This window comes from Crinia signifera, chromosome 7, assembly GCF_055691185.1.
Source record: "Crinia signifera chromosome 7, ASM5569118v1, whole genome shotgun sequence".
Lineage (NCBI taxonomy): Eukaryota > Metazoa > Chordata > Amphibia > Anura > Myobatrachidae > Crinia > Crinia signifera.
Window position 1 is genome coordinate 61,915,900 of NC_139223.1, and position 25,050 is coordinate 61,940,949.

Here is a 25,050-nt window from a genome sequence, read left to right on the forward strand (position 1 = left end):
ACACTACACACACAGAGGTGTAGACACATACACTGCACACACAGAGGTGTAGACACATACACTACACACACAGAGGTGTAGACTCATACACTACACACACAGAGGTGTAGACACATACACTACACACACAGAGGTGTAGACACATACACTACACACACAGAGGTGTAGACACATACACTGCACACACAGAGGTGTAGACACATACACTACACACACAGAGGTGTAGACTCATACACTACACACACAGAGGTGTAGACACATACACTACACACACAGAGGTGTAGACACATACACTACACACACAGAGGTGTAGACACATACACTGCACACACAGAGGTGTAGACACATACACTACACACACAGAGGTGTAGACTCATACACTACACACACAGAGGTGTAGACTCATACACTACACACACAGAGGTGTAGACTCATACACTACACACACAGAGGTGTAGACTCATACACTACACACACAGAGGTGTAGACACATACACTACACACACAGAGGTGTAGACTCATACACTACACACACAGAGGTGTAGACACATACAACCCACACAAAGAGGCACAGACATGTATGCTACCCACACAGACACATACACTACACACACAGAGGTGTAGACACATACACTGCACACACAGAGGTGTAGACACATACACTGCACACACAGAGGTGTAGACACATACACTGCACACACAGAGGTGTAGACACATACACTGCACACACAGAGGTGTAGACACATACACTGCACACACAGAGGTGTAGACACATACACTGCACACACAGAGGTGTAGACACATACACTGCACACACAGAGGTGTAGAGTTTAGACACATACAACCCACACAAAGAGGCAAAGACATGTACTGTATGCTACCCACACAGAGGCATAGGCACATACACTACACACACACAGAGGTGTAGACACATACACTCATACCTCCCAACTTTTCATGTCAAGAAATAGGGACACTCGCGCGGTTAGCCGCGACCTCATTTTCATACGAGAATAGACGCTGTGCGCATGCGCATAGCGTCTATTCTACTACATTGGGGGGTCTCCCAACTGCCACCCCCCCGCAGCGGGACAATGCCTGCCGCGGGTGGGACGTCGGGACAGGACCCGAAAATCGGGACTGTCCCGACGGAATCGTGACAGTTGGGAGGTATGTACACTACACACCCACACATACGCTACCCACACAGAGGTGTAGACACGTACACCCCACACAGAGGCATAGCCCTATACACAACCCACACAGAGGTGTATCCACATACGCTACCCACACACAGAGGCATATGCACATACACTTCCCACACAGAGGTGTAGAAACATACACTACACACACACACAGAGGGGCAGACATGTATGCTACTCACACAGAGGCATAGGCACATACACTACACATTCAGAGGTGTAGACACTTACACTACACACAGTTTCGCAGACACATAAACTACACACACACAGAGCCACATTGGTTAATTTACTATCAGCTGAATGCGGCTGAGCAGCCATATGTAGGGCTGGGACCCTGGGAGAGTGGAGACCCCCAATAAAGGGGCCCTTTCCTCCAGGATATTCCCCGATGCCCGGCCCCGGGCTGATATTTTTGTGTAAAAATAGAATGAAAAACTATTGGGATATGTTGTGGAAGTCCCAGCAAGCCCCCCCTGCATGCAGGGACTTGGAGAACCACAAGTCACCGTATAAAAGGGCCCATTGGTACTTATAGTTCTACTACAAAACCAATAGTGAAATAAAACACTTCATCTTGGGCTGGGGCTATCCTGGAGGGGGGGACCCCTTTATTGGGGGGTCCCCACTCCCCAGCCTGGGCTGACAAGTCAGGGGGTTAATGCTTTGGCTGGTGAAACTTGTATAAAAAGTACCCAGCTGTGGCACTATCCTGCTGTCTGTTTGGGCCTGGTGTTGGTTGTCAAAATATGAGGAACCCCTATTAATTTTGTTCCCTGTATTTTGGGAACCAGGACTGGCCAATGAGCCGGGTGCTGGTTTTAGAAATACTGGGGAAGCCCGTTTTTTTTGTCCCGTAAATGGCCGTCTTAGTAAATTTCCCCCTTACACTACACACACAGAGGTGGAGACATGTACACTACTCACACATAGCTGGGCATGAGGCGTACTGGTATACAGTCCTGAATATGTTTGAACATATGCAATATTTATGTGTTTATTTCTTTTGAGTAACATATGCCCAATGTTCATTGTATTGATGGCCAAAATACTGTACATGAAATCTCAATAAAAATCAGTACATGTCTCATTAGTACATACCTCCAGTCCCAACTATTATTTTCTAGATTTTTGGGAGCATGCTGTGACAAAACCACGGCTACTCCCAAAAAATGGGTTGGAACCTCAGACTAATGGGAAGTGGCCTCGTGTGGATGGGGCTTGGTTAAGCAACATGGCCCCCATTTTCATCATTTGGGGGGCCCTCCCTGAGCTGCACTGATAGATGTCGTGTGCAATTAGGAGGTATGCTATTAGAATACAGTTCTTAGCACATTGTGATGGAGGTGTATGACACTATCACCGGGCAAAAGCAAACATTTCCTCTTTCGACAATGTTCTGTAACTCTCTGTATAGTTGTATCCAACATAAAAGATTCCATATGTGTATTTACAACTATTTCTATGATGACTGTTGTCTATATACAAATGTACTGTACTGTACCATTTTTGCTTTATCCTTCAACACTACCAGCTGAGGGTGACTGAAGCTTTGCATGCGGCTGAGCAGGTGAACACTTTTGGTGAATGTATCTGGGTTCATGCACTGCAACTCCTTGGAGGACCAGAAAGAATTGGCTTCACCCAATATCATCATAATGTCAGCAGAGGGCGCTGTGGTGCCTGTACATTCTAAGAAATATGAACACATGATCTCAAATGGAGGTTACTTAGTTATGTAGTTAGTCAGTGACAGTGGGCCAGATTCTCTAAGCTTCAAAAGTGATAAAATGGAGAGTGACAAACAGCCAGCCAATCAGCTCCTGCATGCCATGTCACAGACTGTGTTTGAAAAATGTCAGACAGGAGCTGATTGGCTGGCTGTTTATCACGCTCCATTTTATCACTTTTGAAGCTTAGATAATCTGGCCCAGAGACTGTATTATACAGTAAAGATTTTTTAAGTTAGGAAAACAGTTCATGTTTACCAAATACTTATATATAATCCAAATATCTCTCATCAATTCTAAAGGACAGAGATACAGTTCTGTCTGTATTATATACATTATTTAATACAATGTTTTGGGAAACAAACCTGACTGCAGTAAATTTGATGTTTCCTTTATTTAGATGTCCTGAAATGTTGGATTAAACCAGTGGTTTTCCAGAGTGGGTGCCTTGGCACACTGGTAGAAGTGCAACAGCTTGGTGCTCAAGGACTAACTCAAATTTAATGTCACAGTTATTGGCAGCCACTCAGTAGTGGCACCGGCATTGCTGACACCTGTTGCGATAAATGGCCTTCGCCAGACATCGAAGCTATAAGAGGCATGCCCTAGCCAAAAGTGGGTGTGGCCTCAACTCTATCCATCTGGGAGCCATCCCATTGTTCTAGACAGGTAGGCAAGTATGAATGGGAAAAAAAATTTGAGCTTAAATAATATACACATATTTTAAATGTAGATGTGTGAACTATTCTTATGGATTTAGGCATTCAATAACCACATTAGAAAATTTGCTTTTGAAATCTGTAATAGAACGAGCAGTGTAAAATTCCTAGCTTTGTACTTGCCCTGTAACAATTAGCACAGATGAGTAAAGAGGCGGATGGTCCACACTTTCTGGCAAACAAACTATGGGATCAATCCTGTTAGGTGCGGATGATTTGCACTCGCAAATCATCACGGCATCGGGCGCACTTTACGGCAGACTGAATTTGCTTAAAAATGCCTGTACCTCCATAGGGCTGCGAGCAATTTCAAGTGAATTCGGCACAGCGAAGGGTGCGACATCGGTTTAATTTGGGTGTTGTTTTCAGCATTTAAATGGCACTCGAATGGCACCTCGCACCCTTCGGCACTAATAGGATGGACTCCAAACAATGAACAGAGTTATTTACTGTCAATGGCAATGTGCTTAAAGCCAGCTGTACAAACCTGCATTGCCTTTGTCACTAAGCTGTTCTGATTGTGTCAGTCTTGTTTGTGTTAAGATGGGTACACACCGGACAATAGTCATTACGGTTTTACTGAATCAGACCAGTCGGAACGACAAAATGAAAATATTGTCCAGTGAGGACGCACAATGGGATTAAGGGCCTGATTCACGTTGGCTCGCGAAGCAGTGTGAATTTGCTGCTTAGCAAATCATCTACGCCACCCGCCGGGCAAGCGAATGCCCGCCCCCCGCATGCAAACATCCCCGCCACATTGCGAATGGATGTTTAGCATAAACATCCATTCACAGGGGAGCGCACGGGGGCAAAATCATTCAATGGTCCCCAATCATAAAATGATTTTCCCCTGTTCGCAAATATAAATCTTGACTGACCTATATCTGCAGCATCCGGTATGAGAATGGGGCGGGCAGCTGACGTCCTGTGACGCACGGGGACATCCAATGTTTTCCTGGGCGCACCCACAGTTTTTGTGGGCATGCCCAGGAATTTAGATTTCAGATTGAACACACCCCACCGGAATCTAACCCTCTCTGCACATGTTATATTTGCCCCTCTGCAGTACACATGGTTTTGCCCATTTTCAGAACACATTTGCCCTGCGATCAGGCCTGAATTAAGCCAAATGTCAGCGACATCCTCTGTCGACTGTTGGGGGGGGGGGAGCTGCAGCCCATAGGTAAAAATCACCACTGTGTTTAATATAAAAATAAATACACATTTCACTTTCTTTAAAGGAAAAATGTTGATCCCTCAGCTAAACCTCAGGACACAAACCCTCTTTTTATATCTGAATCGCTCAGGTCATTCAATATCTGAATAGACATTTGTTTGATCCCACGCAGACAATGGTGCTTTTGAATCCTGAAGAGAGTGAAGGAAATGGCAGCATTATGACATTTGCAAATGAGAGCACAGAGATAGGATAACAACTGTTACCTGATGACTGGCCGGGCACAGCACTGCTGGCACTACGCAGCCGAAAGGCATCATACAGGGCAGATAGCATCTTGTCACTGTGAGGAATTCCAGCAGCTTCCGATAGCATCTCTGATACCAGATCCTGAAACTTTATACGTAATTCCACCAGTTAGAAGAGAGTAAAGGTAAAGAGGACACGTGTTGAATATCATGTTCCCTGGCAGATAAGAATGGATAATGGCATGTATTGAAATGATTAATGACAAAGATAAGGAAGGTCATTCACACAGGGGAGTTCGCACAGGGGAGCGATGTTTTGAGACTGCACATGACTGAAATTTGGGGAGCACTCCCCGATTATGGAAGAGTAGACCAGCCACTTTGATCCAGCCAACATCCCCAGTGAAATGGGCTGTTCACGCTTGTGATAAAATGATTTGTGTTGAATCAGGCCATCGGACCCAGACACTGTACATTGCCAAACCTGAATGGCCATGGTGACAGGATTGGTGTACCCCCTCCCCCCCTCTTTTCCCCCAACCTCATACCTGGGCACGCTCTCCAGTATTATCCCAAAACACTAGATCACCTTCTCCCCAAGAAGAAGTTGCCGTGATCCCACCTTGAGTCACCCGGGACCTTTCCGGGCGGCAGGATCGCATACAATATATGGTATGCGGTGCTGTTGCATACTTCCTGATTGGCTGCGATAATTTATATAGCTTCTGCAGCCACTCTGACTTGCCGGCTCTGGTGCGATGCGCATGAACCACGCATCGCATCTGCTGTCAAATGCATGCAATTTTGCTGATTTCTTTTTTTTTTTCCATAAACTTTTTTCATTGAGACATTGTACAGACATATCTTATACATTAAATTGCTTGTTACATGGAATTCAACATGTTAAATAAAGACATTTGAATGAAACATGCGTATTTGTTACAGTTATTTCAGTTAGATTCAGTCCAGGGGCACCGGAGTGTCCTGGGCTGCAAGTCTCGTGAGGTACCATGTGGTTGAGCATAGGCCAGCATGTATCATTTTCCGTGTTGTGAGGGGTAAGGTCGGGATATAGGACTCCCACAGTTGAAAAGCAATTTTGCTGATTTCTATGCGACGGATCACCGCAATTGTATAAAAAGTGGCCCAATTGCATGTGTATCACCTAGTGTATGGGCAGCTTTAGTTATTTGGGAGAATTTTAAGTCAAAAAAGCACATTTGCCAGATTTGCTAGATTAGCCAGAGAGCCACAGGCTGCTTATCCCTGTATTAAAGTTGCTAGGTGATTTCATATTTTCCCAACTAAAGACGCAGCTTGGCAAACACTGATTTTAACAAATGCAGAAATACTTATTTTAATTGTTTCATGTACTGTGCACCCATTAAAAATGTTCACTTTGGCAGAACAATGCAATTTGACAAACATCCTTTTCTGATGTCTCTATTGATCGTATTGCAATTTACCAATTAGACACAAGTAATTTCAGCGTGAAATGCCGCCAAGCATAGCCGCAATGCTTGGCTGCCCACATATCCGCCACGGTATCTGCAACATCACAAGTTATCCTGTACACATCCATGGGAGGGCATGGATCATTGGCTCAACCAATATTAGCTCCACCATGCATTGGGTTGACATGGCAAAGGTCGACCCAAGCATTAAGTGAAAAATGGCTAGGTCGACAGTCACAAAGTCAACATGTTTTTTTTGTCACGTGAGTGTACCGTGTCCCCTCGCATGGCTCATTGGGCTCACCATGCTTTGGGTACACTATTCTATTGTCCCCTGGATGGTAGAGCATGAAAATACCGCCTGTTGGCACATGTCGGTTAAAAAAAATCAACATGTCGGCTTTTGACTGTCGACCTAATAGCCATTGTCGACCTAATACTTGTGTCGGCCTTCCAACCCTGTCGACCTTAGCCATTTTGACCTATTTCTATTGTCGACCTAAGCCATTTTGACCATCAGTGGTAGACCCAATGCATGTTGACATTTTATGTGTCAACCTTATGACCGTATACCCCATGGGATGTGAGGAAAACCTGCTATGATGCCTGATATTATATAGCAAACATTGTGTTTACTTGTATCGGCGGGCGTGCAGTGGGGTGAGGCAGGTGAGGCCCAGCCTTTCCTGTCATACTAGCGCATATGCCGGCGTTTTTAATTGATAAAGTATGTCAGACATACAAATAATTTATAAAAAAAAATCTTATTTTTATTATTCTAATAATTTTTATAGTCAAAACACTGGAGTAAAAAGTCTATGGCAGGTGAGGCAGTGCCTCACCTGGCTACCTTTTCTGCACATCTCTTATCAAAACTCAGTGAATCTCCAGCAGCACACACTGCTGCACATGTGTATAATGCTGGTGTGTATCCCATGGCTCATATATTGTGTGCATATCTGGCTCTGGTACTTGCCAGGGACTCTTGAGCCATTTACCTCACTGTACGTCAGTCATACCTTCTGTATTACATTTGCAATATTCTCTTTTGATAGCAGATACCAAAATGGTGCCAAATCCTGCAGTGTTTCAGATGTCCAGTTTAATGGGTTCCTACATACAATATAGATAGACAAATGAAACAGAGACAAAGGAGTATAAGCCTCAATTTAAGTAACAAGCCTAAGGAATGTGGCATACCCATAATGCTCCAGGATCCTGTATTTAATTTCTTGGTTTTGCTCATGGCTGAGATTTGAGCAGGTCTTCAACTGATTCAGCATTTCGGCAATGACATTTGGAGATACCCCTTTCTGTATTATGCTTGGGGACAAGTGACAGATGAGATTCCCCAGTATATCTAGCTGATACACGTCAGCAATAGAATTGTTCTGAAAAATAGGGACATCTGAGATTGATGCTTGCATCGCTGATCTTATGATGGCGTTACACAGCCACATTACTCATTCTAAACAGTATGGGGGAGATGGATCAATATAGAGAGTGGAGAGATATAAATTACCAACCAATCAGCTCTGGCCAGAATCTGATACGTTGGTACTTTGGGCCTAATTCAGACTTGTTAGCAATGCTGCAATTTTTGTAGATGGACAAAACCATGCTTCACTGCAGGTGGGGCAGATGATAACATGTGCAGAGAGAGTTAGATTTGGGTGGGGTGTTTTCAAACTGAATTCTTAATTGCAATGTAAGAATAAAGTAGACAATGGGGGGAATGTAATAGGATGAGAGATTCAGAAAATGAGAGCTTTGATAAGAAATCGTCGGGGCTAAAAAATCGCGGGCACATAAAAAACGGGTGCGACGCAATGCCTGCGATGCCCGCGATTTTCCCATAGGGATCAATGTTAAAACTGTGATTGGACGCGATTTTACTGTTAAATGTCTCAATGCCCGCGATTTGGCCATAGGAAACAATGTTAAATGGGCCACAGAGCCCTAATAGTGCCCTTGAACTCTGAAATGGCCCCCACAATTGTTAACGCCACCCCACGATCAACGTCAACCCGAAGCGTGGCGAGCGCAGCGAGGCCGCGAGGGGCGGCGGTACGCGTCCTCCGACCATTTCATACCCACCACTATCCACGTCGGCGTGGAGTTGAGAATAGAATAGTGTGGCGAGCGCAGCGAGCCACCGAGCCCAAAGCGTGGCGAGCGCAGTGGGCCCCGCGAGGGGACTCGGATACCTTCACAGGTAAACGCGTCCCTTCGCTGGCTTCACAGGTGTCCACGTCGCCATGGACACCTGGGAAGCCCGCGAGGGGACGCGTATAACTGTGAAGGTATCCGCGTCCCCTCGCCTCGCTGCGCTCGCCACACTATTCTATTCACAACTCCACGCCGACGTGGATAGTGGGGGTATGAAAAGGTCGGAGGACGCGTACCGCCGCCCCTCGCGGGCTCACTGCGCTCGCCACGCTTCGGGTTGACGTTGATCGTGGGGTGGCGTTAACAATTGTGGGGGCCATTTCATACTTCACGGTGACTATTTGGGCTCTGTGGCCTATTTAACATTGTTTCCTATGTAAAAATCGCGGGCATTGAGGCATTGAACACGAAAATCGCGTCCAATCTCACTTTTAACATTGATCCCTATGGGAAATCGCGGCCATCGCATCGCACCCGTTTTTTAGTGCATTCGATGGTCGCGATGGTCGCGATGGGCGCCGTTCTAGGTAAAGAGTACCAAATACACATTTAAAAATGTATACGTTTAAAAAACGGGTATCATATTTGGTTGATTGAAGGGAATAGGTTGAATTTTGGGATAGGCACCCCTAGATATAGTTCCTCGTTAATAGGGTTCCTGTTCCTATTGATGGACTGGGTACACCTTGTTACGGACAAAATTTGTAAACCACTCACGGATATAGGGATTAGGTCCTGCACTGATTGGCAGATGGGTGGATTGGTCCCTTGGAGTGGAGCCGGCGACTTGTGTCCTGTAATCGACACACAGCAGATGGTTGTGCTTGAAATCGGTGCCGGCGGCTTTGTGTCCTTTAATTGGCGCACAGCAGGTGTTGATGCTTGGGATCGGTGTCAGAGTCCTGGTTCAGGAAACTAATATTTGTAATCCACTAGTGGGAGGATAAAAGCGGGGTGCCTGTGCTGACGCGTTTCGCTGGGAGACTCCCAGCTTTTTCAAAGTCCACAGGGGTAAAGGTGGTTTGTAAACATCCACTCCTAGGGGTAAAACAGGAACCTCCTGACGTGTTTCACTGCTAGCTGCAGCTTTATCAAAGGCCTTTGATGGGAACCCCTCCCTGTCGCCGCCGCTGGTCCCTGCAGACATAGTTCCTGGTGCCTGTGCTGTGATGACAGGCGCCGGGACTTGCGCATGCGCAGTACAAACCTCTGTACTGCGCATGCAGCCAGCTTCTATAAGCTGCTTTGGCAACAGCCCATAGAAGTAATCATGGTCCCAGCACCTGTACAATACAAATGACAGGCACCGGGACCAGCGATTCTGCACGGAAGCCCGCAGAAAGGCATCCCAGAGGGAGGGAACACCTCCCAATGGGACTGCCTTGGTGACTGGCAGGTCAGACTTCCAATAGGAAGTCACTGCCAGTCACAGTGAAGCCAGTGCATTCTCACAGACTGCATCTGGTTTCATTACAGTGGCGGATTTTATCTAGGGGGGCTGCAGCCCTGCAGAACATAGGTAAAAACCGCCACTGAAAATAACTCACCCAGATCTGCCGTATGAGGATGGACAGTGTGCGTGGATTTTTATAATCCAAAAATACACAGCATTTTTGAAATGAGAACAGATACAAAATAAATTCACTTTAATTATGCATTGCGCTGTCTAAGCTCCCTGTGGATTTGCAATGTAAACATTCTTACCAGGCACTGATTCACTTTGTTAATTACAAAGTCCTTTTTGCTTGCATGTAACAGCAAATAGTTAAGATCCATCTTTCTGAGACTAAATAACAACAATTTGCAGGGAGGAGGGCGAGATGCAAAATATTCTGTCCTGAAAATAAAAAAGTAAGAGATTTACAAACAGATATTTGAGTGACTAAACAAATGACAAAGCACAGGTAACCCTATATGATGCAAAAAAAACTATTTCTGATATTCATTTCTAATATAACAGACTTTTGGAGAATACGCTACCCAATATACGGGAATGTGATTAAATCCTGTAAATAATACAACATGATATTATCGCAAATAAAGGTTAACGATCTGGTCATCAGTGGTCTTGTAATATTGCTCATATTAAAACTCACACTATAACCATAGGTAGATGTATGAACTACTGATAAGGGATGGGAAGTAGTGATGGATCGAGTGAAGCGGATCTTTTAAATGGTTTCTTTTAAAGAGACAGTGAGCTGTTGCTCACTAAAAGGTGAATGGTCATTCTTCAGTTCAGTTTCTGGTTTTGTTTTCATACAATTGCCTGAGCACATAGTGCCACACATGGTAGCTTAGAGGAAGTGTACTGACTGACTCAGGGCTGTAGTTCATCCAGCTCCGCCGAGTCCAATCCAGACCATGTCTGAGCTCAGCACTGCCACCTGTGGCAGCTGAGATGTACTGAATCCGGAGAGTATTGCATTGGAGCTGCTGATGCTGAGTAACAGGGCTGATTCAGAACTTGAAGCACCACAGGCAGGGGAGCCGAGAGGGAGGGGGAGCAGGTACTAATTACCCGGGCCCGGGCTTGCTGGAGGGGCCCGGCAGGGGCCCTGATCTGACCCCCCCTCTTCCCCCTCCGTCCTTCCCAGCATCAGCAGCAGCACACATACAGCATGTGCTAAACTGACAGTGTGAGAACTCATGCTGAGCCTACTGTCAGCACAGCACTTGCTGTAGGTGTGTGCTGCTGCTGTGGAGTTTAGAGTTTTCTTTCACCCCATCTTAACATTTTGGGGGCGTGGCCTAAGCACAGGAGGTGGCCACACCTCCCACACTTAGGCCACGCCCCAAAATTTTTACCGGGGCCCGGCATTCCTCTCGGCTGCCCCGACCACAGGTCCCAGCAGAGGATTTGATACAGCTGTATGCTGCTCACAGGAGTTTACCCAGTACCAGAAGCATCATAGTATCACAGAAAGTTGAGTAGCCTGACCACACATTGTCACTCACAGACACACAGACTTTGGCAAGGCAGTGCACATGTTTTTTTTTTATTTATTAGATCTGTGTGTACTTTTAACTTTCATTTTACAGTACCAGCTTCATGAAGTAAAGATCCAGTGATCTGGGCTCCATCTGTCTGTGTATCCCACTTGCTTTACTTCCTTGTGTATCACAGCTCTATTACACCAGTGGACCACTAACCGCCGTGTGCTACATCATTGTCTGGTATCAAACGGTCCCCCTCTGTCTGGCTTAAATTACACACTTGTGTGTGTGGTGTTGAACACATTGAGGCCTGACGCTGTGGAGATAATAATTTTAGCGTATTTATCAGACAAGTGAGTCCGGTGGCATATGGGATCTTATCAGTGTTCAGCTGTTCTGCTGGCTGTTGGTTACTAGCTGAATTGAAATATTCGGCTTACCAAATTAACATATTGGGGGAAATTTATTTATTTAAAATTGAATGGGTTTTTTTCAAAGTGAGCCAGCGAGTTGTCCAAAATAACCGGTTCTTTTCACTGAACAAGCGAGTGATCGCCGCTCTCTTTTGTGAGTCACTTTGCCCATCTCTAATGAGAAGTGCGCCAGAGGAGAAGTGTCAAATGGTAACCAATCAGCACTAAAGTAACATTTATCATTTGCATAATATAAAATTATAGCAGATGATTGGTTGCCATGGGCCAAGTCTCCTCTGGCTGTCTTCTCCTCCCTTATCACTGCTTCATACAACTACCCCACTGTCTCATCTTGAACTTCTTGTTCAGAACCAGTCCATCTTCTCATATCCTGCTCTTGCAGGTGGCACTACTGCGGAGACTGCGTGACTCCGACGATGGCAATATAACTAATTTCCCATCACTGCAACGACGATCAAAGCAGCAGGACGCTTCTTGCCTAGGGAAGAACTGACGCTTGCTGATTCCTTATTTGCATAAGCTGCACGGTACCAATATAAAACTCATTTTTTTTGTAAGATTCTTTGAAATTGAAAACTTACGGAAGGACGGCTAGTAGGAACGGCGGGATGGTTGCTTGGGAAACCCTCCAATATTTCCACGCCAGACAATGTATCTGCAAAGACATAAAAAGTTTGTACCAGGATCCGGTAGTAAATTAATCTTCCGTGTGATTGGGATGTGGGATGGGGGGTGGGGAGCCCTGAGATAGGAGAGAGAGTTTAACTTGATTTTCTAACATGTTGTTTATTCATATATTTATCGATTTTTCTTTTTTTTTTATGTGATATGTTTTTGTATTATTATGATTTATTATTTTGTTTGTTGTTTATTCTAATTCATGTATAAGCACAGTGAATTACTGTACGTTCATTTGATCTGCTCTAGTTTCCAATAGTGAAACACTTAGTACTCATGGCATTATATTACCATTATGGGCAGTATTCAATGTCAAATATTCTCCGTGCATGGCGAGAGATTTTTTCTCTCGCCATGCACTCTCCGTGTTCCGGAGCCTCCTGCTCCCCCTATTCAACGTGTTAAAGACTCGCCGCCACTCGCGGCGAGTCTTAACCCCTGCAGCGGACGAGCGTCCGCGGCAGGGAGCTGTCAGGGAGCCGGGGGACGTAGCAGCCAAGAGAGATTAAAGTCTCTCTTGGCTGCTGCAGGGGATATGGGGTGGGGAGCAGGGCTCCCCTGGACCCAGGCAGCACAGGCTGCCCCCCCTATAGCCAGCGGGGGACCCAGTATTCACTGTACCCGAACGTGCATCGGGTGCAGTGAATATATGAATATCTAATGAGCGGCTCGAGCGCTCCGGCCCCCTGCTGGCTGCACTGTGTAAAAAAAAAAAAAAAAAAAAAAAAATGTAAAAAAATATTTTTTTTAAAATAAAATATATATTGATGTGCTATAGGCACATGAATAAAAATAACATGGCCCTTCACAGGAAAAAAACTGATTTTTTTACACCAAAATTAAAAAAAACACCCTTTTAGTTTAAAAGTTCACATTCCTGCTCTCCATCAAAAGATGGAGAATTTCTACACGGAGAGAGACGGCGAGAGTCACTTAGAAAGACGGAGAATATTTCACATTGAATAGGGTGGCTCGCCTTTGGAGAGAAAAAACCTCTCTCCACCGCGTGAAAAGCACAAACTCTCCAGAAATCACAGCGAATTTTTCTCATTGAATACTGCCCTATGACTAACTGTGGTTGAGGTGTAACGCTATATACTGGTTGCTACCAAAATATAGCTCACCACGGACTTGTTGCATTTTACTGCCCTGATTGCCTTTTTCATTGGAAATGACGCCACTGTGCATTTTATTGTTTGTATGTTATACAGCGCCTTACTAAAATGTTTTTTTGGGGGGAAAAAAACAGTTTGTACCAAACAAAACTACATAAGTAATGTAAGTATAATTACAAGTATATTAGTAGAATACATCTTTGCCCACATAAGCTTCCTCTTAGATACTTTACAAAAGGAAAAGAAAATCCAGAAAAAACAACAACTATCTGACCGATGGAGACCAAGTTATTTAATGTGGATAGCACAGACCTAGGCCCTTATTCTGGTTCACTCACAAAGGCAAATTCCTTCTCAAATGGACAAAACCACGTGCACTGCAGGGGCGGCAGATGCAACATGTGCAGGGAGAATTAGATTTGGGTGGGGTTTTACTTCAATTTGAGATCTATATTGCAGTGTAAAAAAAAAGCAGTCAGTATTTTCCCTGCACAGAAACAAAGTAACTCACCTAAATCTAATTCTTTCTGCACCTGTTACAGCTGCCCCCCCCCCCCCCCACACACACACACACACACACTCCAGAGCACATGGTTTTGTACATTTGAGAAGGAATTTGCTTTTGAAAGTGATCCAGCATGTCAAATTATAGTATGAAACAAGTAGACATCATCCAGTTCTTGGTGCCAAACACTTTTTCTATTGATTGCTTTTTCTTGCAAATAACGCTGACATGACTATGTTTACATGTAGAATTCGTGGCTGACCAATCAGCTCTCTGACATCAGAAGATTAATGTTCTGACTGTAAAATACAGTTTTGATGGATCTATAAGTAAATAACAACTTGACTTTTGTATGAGAGGATTTCACTTGTTTTGCTATGTGCTAAATATTTAGCCCTCTATGGGCAAGCCTTCAGAGGAACCCACTCCTCAAGCCTTCCCCCACTTGTCAGCACCCGGGGGGGGGGGGGGAGGATTGGGAGGAGGGGGGGCAATAAGGGAGAATACGGCAGCTCAGCAGCAGCAGATTCCCTCCCCAGTACTATGGTAGTCGGTCTAGTGACATTTCTATGCCTGAAAGGGGCAAATCTACAGCCAATGGGGTCAAGCATGAGTCATGGAGGCCTGGTCTCGCGGCACGCCCCCATCTATCAGTATGTCGGCCGGGCAACCCAGCAGAGCGCCAGGAGGCCATGCTGGTCAGCCTGCCCTGGTCTTTGTGTGGCCGGACCGGCCCTGCCAGTTGCCGGAAGTGCCAGATGGTTAGTCCAGCCCTGGCTGTGACATACATACATTTTTGCTCAGTTCAAGTCATAATTTTTACAGCAGAGCTTTAGCTACTGAATTAATATTCATGTGACATGGAATGCCCGCTTTTGCGCCGACTCTGGTCGGATGTATTATTCCTGATAGGGGACGTTTTAAAAATACCCATACCAGTGTTATTACACCACAACTCCCAGTTAGCTGGAGGAGATCTGTATCTCCTTAGACACATCCTGATCTCAACAAAGGCGGCCATAGGCCAACATTGGAAGTCCCCAGTAATCCCCTCAATTCAACACATCGCCAATAAGGTACAAAAACATTTCCTATTCGAAACAGCCAACATCAGATACTCACCTTCTGCTTCATCTATACATATTAAATGGTTTAAGTGGAGCGAGTACAGAGAAGACCAAGGCCTATCCGTACTCAGTAGGGATACTATAGATCTGGCAGCCCTCTCCTCCCCTCCACGCTCCACTGATGAGTGATCTCTCAATGTGAATAGATTTCTTTTTATCCTTTCTCAACTATATTATATGCAGTATTATATATGTGCCCTTCCTTTTCCTCCCCCTCTTATGACCCCTACTTTCTTCCCTTTTTCTGTTTCTTTCCCCACTTTATATTTGATTAAAATAAGGGTTACGGTTTAGTAGGATACTGCAAATTGTATTCGGACTGGATATATCTTGTATGTTTGTTATCTTACTTCACTAATTGCAATTTTGTTGGACTTTGGATGGATGGACTTTTCTGTATTTTGTACCCTTGCAAGATTTAATAAAAACCTATTGATAAAAAAAAAATATATATATATATATATATATATATTTTCATGTGACATGGTGTTTGTCTGTAGTCCATAAAATGCAGCCATATTAAGGGGCCAGACTGGTGGAAATACATAATTACCTGATGTGGAGAAAGTAATAGAAGGTTCTTCTCAAAGAGCTTGTAGTGGTTAAGGAAGATGGGCTTACTCATGCTGTTTATCTGCTCACACGTGATCCCTTTCACCAACTGCCCTGTACTGGAAAAGGACAGGATTAAATCTACCAATCATAATGATAGGTTTATAGACATTGGACACAAGAAAAAAGGGGATGGTTGGATGCGCTAGCAAATATTTATAACAATAATTTTGTATAAAAGGAAAATCTGGTCAGGTGTGAGAAAAGGGAATATACAATTTATTATACAATACAATAAAAAAACACAGTGTAATACACAATATTAAATTTTAAAATTCATTTAGGACAGAAGGTTAATAGTCACCCATTTTGATGTCCTTGTGCCAGTCCTTGAGAGGAAAAACCCCAGAGGGTATCTCTTGTATATTTGTCCAGGGAACACGAAATTTGTAATCCAATTGGTAAATACTCTTAAGAGTAATGGGGATATTCTAGTGATTCCACACCGAAGTGCCGGGCCTTTAGGAGGTGGCGTACCTCCAAGAGATTTTTTTGTGTGCCACGGATGATGGTGGTATGAAAAGTGGGAGTATTCTGGTGCTTTCCACAGCAAAGTGCCGGGCCTTAAGGAGGTGGCAATCATACATTACCAGGGAAGACCAGGAACAGAGCATTTTCTCCCTGAAGGAGAGGATCAGTGCATTACCTCCAACCTCTATCCGTGGCACACAGAATTTCTTGGAGGTACGCCACCTACTTAAGGCCCGGCACTTTGCTGTGGAAAGCACCAGAATACTCCCACTTTTCATACCACCATCATCCGTGGCACACAAAAAAATCTCTTGGAGGTACGCCACCTCCTAAAGGCCCGGCACTTCGGTGTGGAATCACTAGAATATCCCCATTACTCTTAAGAGTATTTACCAATTGGATTACAAATTTCGTGTTCCCTGGACAAATATACAAGAGATACCCTCTGGGGTTTTTCCTCTCAAGGACTGGCACAAGGACATCAAAATGGGTGACTATTAACCTTCTGTCCTAAATGAATTTTAAAATTTAATATTGTGTATTACACTGTGTTTTTTTATTGTATTGTATAATAAATTGTATATTCCCTTTTCTCACACCTGACCAGATTTTCCTTTTATACAAAATTATTGTTATAAATATTTGCTAGCGCATCCAACCATCCCCTTTTTTCTTGTGTATACTGTATTGGAGGTGACTCCTCCTTTTTACTGGATTGCTGCTTCTGGCCAAGCACACCCATACCAAGCGCCTTTCAATATAGTTCATCTATATTTACTTCTTTTTGGTTATAGACATTGGAACCTTTGCTGCCCAAGTGATGACATATATATGTTAAAGGCACATAAATACTAAGGAGCTATGTATCAAAGCGATGTTAACCTTTTGCAGTCCAAATTTTTTTTTTCCCAATTCAAACAGTCTGGTTTAGATGTTTAAATGAATTGTCTTTTGTCTTATTTTAAAGTGGCTCACCATTGGATCTGCTACTAGTGCTAGGGCTGTTGAGCCTGAATACACGTTGGACCTGAAAGGGTTAATTCAACTGCAATTCGATATGCAATTCAAAAACCATTATCAATCGGATGAGGTTTTTTAAAAAAAAACCACACCAAATTATTGATTAAACTGACCCACACTGTATGTGGTTTATAGCAAACTGAATGTAAAATAAAAAAAATGCTCTTTATTTAATTATCTGCCATACTTGGTGCAGATATATGGAAAGGCCTGGACGGGTACCAAATTTAAGAGGACTTTTCTGACCGCCATTGACACCACTCGTTGATTGCAAAAAGTAGCAAGGAGGATAGATGACATAATTGAATTAAATCATGTCATCTAGCTCCATCCCCGCTGCAAATGCTACAAATTGCAGCTTTAAACAGTAGGGGTGTGGCCACAATGGCGAAAATGATGCCCATGCCTCACAGTAAAAGTAGTGATGTTGACACAACCACTAATGGGATACGGTCATTGGGTCGACATGCATTGGGTCAACACCATTAGGTCGACATGCAGAAAGGTCGACATGTGTCATTAGGGCGACACAAGCATTATGTCGACATGGGCAATGTCGACAGTCAAAAGGTTGACATAGGGTCTTTCACTGTTTTTTGAGCCTACATGTGTCAACAGGTGGTTTTTCATGCCCTACCATGCACTAGGGTGTGGTGGGAGAATAAAACAGTGTGCCAAGCAAAGCATAGCGAGCCATGCTAGAGGACGCGGTGCTACGTTTCAGTGTCCATGACGACTGTGAAGACATTCGGGTAAAAAAACCTGTGAAAAACCCCACGTCGACCTTTTGACTGTCGACCTTATGCTTGTGTCAACCTAATGTTATGTCGCCCTAGACCCATGTCAACCTAATGGTGTTGGACCAATGCATGTCGACCTAATGCTTGGAGACCTAATGATCCATACCCCCACTAATGGTGTTGGCCTCAATTTATGCATTAAATTTATATAAAGTTACATACACAAACTGCAGGAATATCGTGTTACTGAAATGTGTGTCAGTATACCTCAGCAGATCCACCAATGATGTCTGGGAATACAGCATATCAAACAGAAGTAGTGCCTGAAGCAAAAAGGGCAACACGTTACTTCACACAGTGTCCTTATAGAAAAACCTTTTAATTATAAAAACAAAATTATAATAAATATTCTAATTGTAATAAATAGTGGGTACTTGTTTCCTAGCACGGCCACAACGATCATGATCGTGGTCATCGGGTGTAAAATCGTGGGCATCGCGGCCATCGCATGCACTAAAAAATCGGGCGCGATGGGCCAGACGCGATTTCCCCATAGAGAACAATGTTAAATGCCTCAATTTACCCACGATGACCACGATTTCCCATAGGAAACAATGTGAAATGGCTCAATTTAACCAAATTATCATAGGAACAATAGTAAATGGCCCAAAAACACCCCTGAACATTGAAATGTCCCCCCAAAAGTAGTTTACGCCACCCCGCGATCAACGTGAACCCGAAGCGTGGCGAGCGCAGCGAGCCCGCGAGGGGCGGCGGTACGCGTCCTCCGACCTTTTCATACCCCCACTATCCACGTCGGCGTGGAGTTGAGAATAGAATAGTGTGGCGAGCGCAGCGAGCCACCGAGCCCGAAGCATGGCGAGCGCAGCGAGCCCCGCGCGGGGACGCGGATACCTGTGAAGCCCGCGAAGGGACGCGTTTACCTGTGAAGGTATCCGCGTCCCCTCGCGGGGCTCGCTGCGCTCGCCACGCTTCGGGCTCGGTGGCTCGCTGCGCTCGCCACACTATTCTATTCTCAACTTCACGCCGACGTGGATAGTGGGGGTATGAAAAGGTCGGAGGATGCGTACCGCCGCCCCTCGCGGGCTCGCTGCGCTCGCCACGCTTCGGGTTCATGTTGATCGCGGGGTGGCGTGAAATACTTTTGGGGGGACATGTCAATGTTCAGGGGTGTTTTTTGGGGTTTCTGGCCCATTTACCATTGTTCCCTATGATGATTTGGGTAAATTGACCCATTTAACATTGTTTCCTATGGGAAATCGCGGTCATCGCGGGTAAATTAAGGCATTTAACATTGTTCCCTATGGGGAAATCGCGGCCATCGCGGGTGGACCATTTAAGCATTTTTTGCCGCATACGACCCGACCGACGCGATTTTCACTGTTTTCAATGCATTTCAATGGAAAAATCGGGGGCATCGCGTCGGTCGCGTCGCAGGCCACTAACAATTACACCCGATGGCCGCGATTGTAGCCGTGCTAGGAAACAAGTACCAAATAGTGCCCTCTATTGTAGGCTGGCACCTTCCATTAGATATGGCTGTAGCAAAGCGGCACTCGGAGACTGGTTATAGGTGAAAACGTTGAGGAATTTATATTTCATTAGACCATCAACGTTTTGGTCTAATGTACAATATATAGACCAGACCCCTGGTTCAGCTTGACTTAAAATATATGTATATATAATTTAAACTCAGGGCAGCCTTATCCACAAAACCCCCTGTTGGCAAGGGGAGACACAAGGTATGCAAACAGCTGTGGAGTGGCGCCCTCAAATAAATGTCCCTTAAACACCTCTACTGGTGTTACCAAAGTTATATAACAAAGTCCATATCGGAATTTTTCTTTATTAAAAAGTATTTTCTCAATAAAAGGTATTTATTGGAGATATTTGTTGTAAAGTCATAAGAACGTGCTGTAGCATCAAACTCTTTCCCCATCTAAGGGGCTTCTTCAGGGGTTTTTAGCTACAAAACGTGCAAGACGATAATACAATTGTATTGTATACTACAGGTCGAGTATCCCGTATCCGAGTATCCGTTATCCGAATTATTCCGAAATACGGACATTCCAGAAAGTGAGAAAATTTTTTTTTTTTTATAAAAACTCACTGGGGACATTTGTAACAGCATCACTGGGGACATGATATGTAACTGGCACTATATATGTGCAAGACAATGATTGCTTGGCATTCAAATTCAGTGCTGAGATAGCACACACATTTTGTTTCACGTTTTGAAACCTTGTTTTTTGAACAATTAAAATATATTTGTGTGTATTTTATGTGGTAATAAAATATATTTGTGTGTATATTATGTGTTTATACAGCATACATGCAAGATACTTCAAAATACATCATTGAAATATTAAAATATTCCGAAATACGGAATAATCCGTTATCCAAAATTCTCCTGGTCCCGAGCATTTTGGATACGGGATACTCAACCTGTATTAATATATTAGTATGTGCAAGTTGCATATCATTTTCACAAAAATACACATTAATAGACATTTGTGTTCAAGTTTATACAGATGTGCACAGTAAATTCACTAAGTACAAAAAAAAAACAAGGAGGAAGGTTGAATATAAAGGAACAGAGAACAGAGAATGTCACGATATAAAAATGAAATCAAATATTCAAAATGTTTTTAATGTAATAAGATGACAGAAGACCAAAAATCAAGGTATGAACATCACAACACATACCTAAAACATTTTGGCGGGATAGATAAAAATAGTGATAATGTGGGAAATTTACTAAAGGAAATTTGTAAAAAAAATAGGTGTATTTGTATCCAGAAATACACTTATTTTTGACATTTACTATACCGAGAATACGGCAATTCGTATTCGTATTGATGTGCTATCAATACGAATACGAATTGCCGTATTTTTGGGATAGTAAATGTCAAAAATAAGTGTATTTCTGGATACAAATACACCTATTTTTTACAAATTTCCTTTAGTAAATTTCCCCCAATATGTCCAGAGATCTGGATAGCAGAGCTTTAAACTGAAATATGTTCTGGATGCTAGAGGGTTGTCTCTATAAGGTAATTCATATTGCCTCATATGTCTACACCTATTGCGTCTATATGAATTACCTTTCCGATATTACACACAGTAAAAAATAATTAAAAGGTTTGTGTCTCTCTGCGATTTCCATATAATTGAATTCTATAACTATGGATGTTCTGATCGAATTATTTACAATTGTATTGCGCCTACGAACCCAGCACCGAACTCAATAAGCTTATAGTGGAAAATTGGTATTGCTATTGTGTACTACCATCTTTCAAACAACGCCATACCAAATTTAAGATTGATTCATAGGTTATTTTTTATTTTCCACCACGACAATGCACCAGCTGCTTCATCCAGAATTGTTGCGGCCAAATTGCATGAATTTCGCTATGAATTGTTGCCGCATCCACCGTGCTCACCCGACTTGGCTCCCTGCAACTTCTTTCTGTTCCCTAACCTGAAAACGTGGCTCGCAGAAAAAAAACAGGGAGGTCATCGTGGATACAGGAGCCTACGTGAGTTTGGCAAATCGTATTTTTTAGTCCATATTAACAAGGGTTTAAAGAAATGGCAGTGACATTGGGAAAAGTGTATTACCATGAAAGACATTCTGTTGAAAAATAAATAGAAAATTTTGAGAAAAGTTTTTGTCTTCATTCTTAGCACAGGTACTTATTGATCCACCCTTGTAATATATATCTATCTATCTATATCTATCTATATATATATATATATATATATATAGATAGATATAGATAGATAGATAGATAGTTAGATAGATAGAACAAAGAACAATGCACAGCATCTATTCACTGAGACAGAGGGGCTGGGGGCATGGGCAGCAGAGCTCAGAGCACTGGCCATACCGCCACAGCGGCACAAATGTTGGGAGGATTGTAATAATAATAATAGTAATAATCTGTCCGTTACTATAAAAACACAAATGGTTCTCTAGTGCTGGCAGCCATCATCAGTATCATCTGCAGCTCCTGCAAATATGCATCTGTGTCCCAGTCTGCATCTGTACTACTCACTTGCACAACCACACCCTTAATGTACTTGCCTCGACCCTTTCCTGACCCTCCTGTACAGGTGCCGACAGACACGAGTGCCCAACTCAGGCACATTGGCACCGTCAGCTTTCTGGGCAGCAGTATTTACTCTGCATAGCCACTTCCTTGAGTAATACTTAAACACCACATTTATCTATAAAAGCACATTATTCAGTTCTCTTACAGAAAAGGACAATAACTACAGTGTACAAAAGAGTTTCATCCCAACTACCAGGGGACTTCAACGTGGCAAAGCCCTCTATGATAGCAAGCCCAGCTTGAATAACTCTTCATTGCTGAAGGGCACTCAGGTTAAACACATAATTACCTGGCTTCGTCTCATCTCTTTCTCCTTTAGGACTGCGGCATCCAAGTTCCCTTGTGCTAATAGTTGTGAGAGAGACACTTCTTTAAAGAACACTCCGCTTACGTCTGACAAAACTGTCTGAAATTCTCCAGAAGACATCAGCTAATTAGAAGAGAAACAGCAAGGGCATAAGACTGGTGTCATGGTGGCGTGTCACATTTATTTCATGGTATTGTTCTTGAGAAATAAATGTCATGGAAGAGAGAATGGTGTGACAATAAATTTAGTCTATTAATATGCCTCAGTGCCTCACATACAGAACTATTCTGTACGTTGTAAAGTAGATTTATACAAGTTACAAAACTGTTAATATTATACTGTTTTCTGAAGTAAAGTGGATATGGGTTCCATTCACTAGATAGTGTCTCGTGAGACAGTCAGTAAGTCGACCCCATATGGCCGACATCAGTGGCGGCTTCTGGGGTTGGGCTGCAGCACAGTCCAATATTCAGGGCAAAAACACCAACTGCCAGTGAGTCAGCTTGGAATGGCAGTTGTTGTCAGTTGCTGTAGTTCCCCTATTTGAATTTTGAACTGCACTGCAGCCCCCCTCTGCAGCCTCCACTGATCTACATGCAATATGTCGACATGGTCATATGGTTGACAGATAAAAGGTCAGCAGTAGTTACAGTATGGTAGACATGTACAAAAACATTCAATCAGAATCAGACCTTCAGAATCCGGGTGTTTAATCAGGAGCTGCCGGTCATACTACAGACTAAAGTGCAGGAATCTTGGATTTGGGTTCAATTTAACCCTGTTGGAACTGGACATTTGTGGGACTTGCACACTTACTTTTTGTATGTACAAAAACATGTTCAAAATGGTCAACACACTTTTTGGGGAATTTTTTTTCTGTCAACTTTTGCTTCGTTTACCATCCACGTGGACCATGATTGGGTATAGTAACCCATGGCAAGTGTGGCAGGACGTGGGGTTCTACGTTGGCACTAATTGTGTTCATAGACTGTGAAACTGACACATTTTGGCAAAACAGAAACATAAAACAAACTTGTGTCAACCTTTTTTTTTAAGTTGATCTGTACCTGTCAACATGATACAGTCAAGCTTTTCACCCTGTCCACCTATTGGCTGTATATTTTCTATACATCTAGTATCCCACACCTGTGTGTGTATATATACAGTATGTTTTTTAGGTTTCCATAAAGTTTGTTGCATAACATTTTATTAGTAGGCATCCACTGGGAATATATACAGAGCACTCTATGAAAGACATGCATTGCTATTGAATAATTCACCTATTGGCAAATCCAGTGGCGGAACTTGTGAATAGTTGTCCCAGGTGTAAAAATATAATTTGCAGAACAGGCCCATTATTGAGGCTTACAGAAGACACAGGGCCAGATTCAGAGGTGCAATGTCGGATGCAGTGGACGGATTTCTTGTCACTTCGCATGTGTCAAAGCCGCATTGTGTACGTGCAGAATGTGAATAGTGCTACTGCATGCACAGTGAGTGACAAGTAGTACGCATTTGTGAGAGTATACAGGGAGTGGCTACAAAAAAATGCAGGGGTAATGAGATTGTCTTATGGATGTAAGCAAGACAGGACGTGCAAATTCATTCACAGCTGGAAAGGCCCCACAATCTTAGCGCAGCCGGCCAGCCGCCCAGTCAGAGCCAGCATCAGGTTGCTTGGAGGACCAATTGTGCGGCTGATGCGCATCCAATAGGGCCAATTCAGATCTGATCACATGGCCACGAATGCCCAGTGGGTAGCGAGCAGGTACAGTAAAATCCCGCCTTGCAAATGTGAATGGATGTGTACAGCTAGCAAAGACTTTGAAGACCCATGCGAAAATATCTAAATCCATTCATAAGACGGTCACCATCGACTGGGACAGCGATTTTTTTCTTTGGTCACCACTCACCGCAGACTGGGAGTAGCTAGGGACTTACTCGGCGGCTGCGATGAATACAGGCACATCCGGCCTGGAGCTAACACTACACACCCTCCCCTAACAGGCTTGAGCACGTCTGCATTTTCCCTGACACTGTGGGTTTTTTTGACACACCTAACGTTTTCAATAACACTCCCACTAATCTACCGGTTACCACCCACAGAGGATGGTGTCCTGTTAATCACCTTACGAATGGCTGGCGAAGAAGAACAGGAGCAGGCTTTCATCGCAGCAATGTGTCGCACGTGCACAGTGCGGTCCATACACATGCGTGTTGTGTCGATAATTGGGCGCTGTGCGAATTTGCAGCCGTGTGATCAGGT

At 43.7% G+C, this 25,050-nt stretch overlaps 1 protein-coding gene across 1 annotated transcript in view; it reads right to left on the bottom strand.

Moving 5' to 3' along the window:
- OTOA (otoancorin) overlaps positions 1–25,050 on the bottom strand; it is a 79,958-nt gene that overhangs the window by 20,992 nt on the left and 33,916 nt on the right. Inside the window, exons 8-16 of the mRNA XM_083153218.1 lie at positions 22,767–22,907; positions 18,609–18,664; positions 16,052–16,169; positions 12,655–12,728; positions 10,407–10,539; positions 7,734–7,924; positions 7,553–7,646; positions 5,098–5,227; positions 2,707–2,894 (exon numbers count right to left, since the gene is read on the bottom strand). Of these exons, the coding sequence (XP_083009344.1) occupies positions 2,707–2,894; positions 5,098–5,227; positions 7,553–7,646; positions 7,734–7,924; positions 10,407–10,539; positions 12,655–12,728; positions 16,052–16,169; positions 18,609–18,664; positions 22,767–22,907 (1,125 nt within the window). The remainder of the gene's footprint in view (positions 1–2,706; positions 2,895–5,097; positions 5,228–7,552; positions 7,647–7,733; positions 7,925–10,406; positions 10,540–12,654; positions 12,729–16,051; positions 16,170–18,608; positions 18,665–22,766; positions 22,908–25,050) is intronic.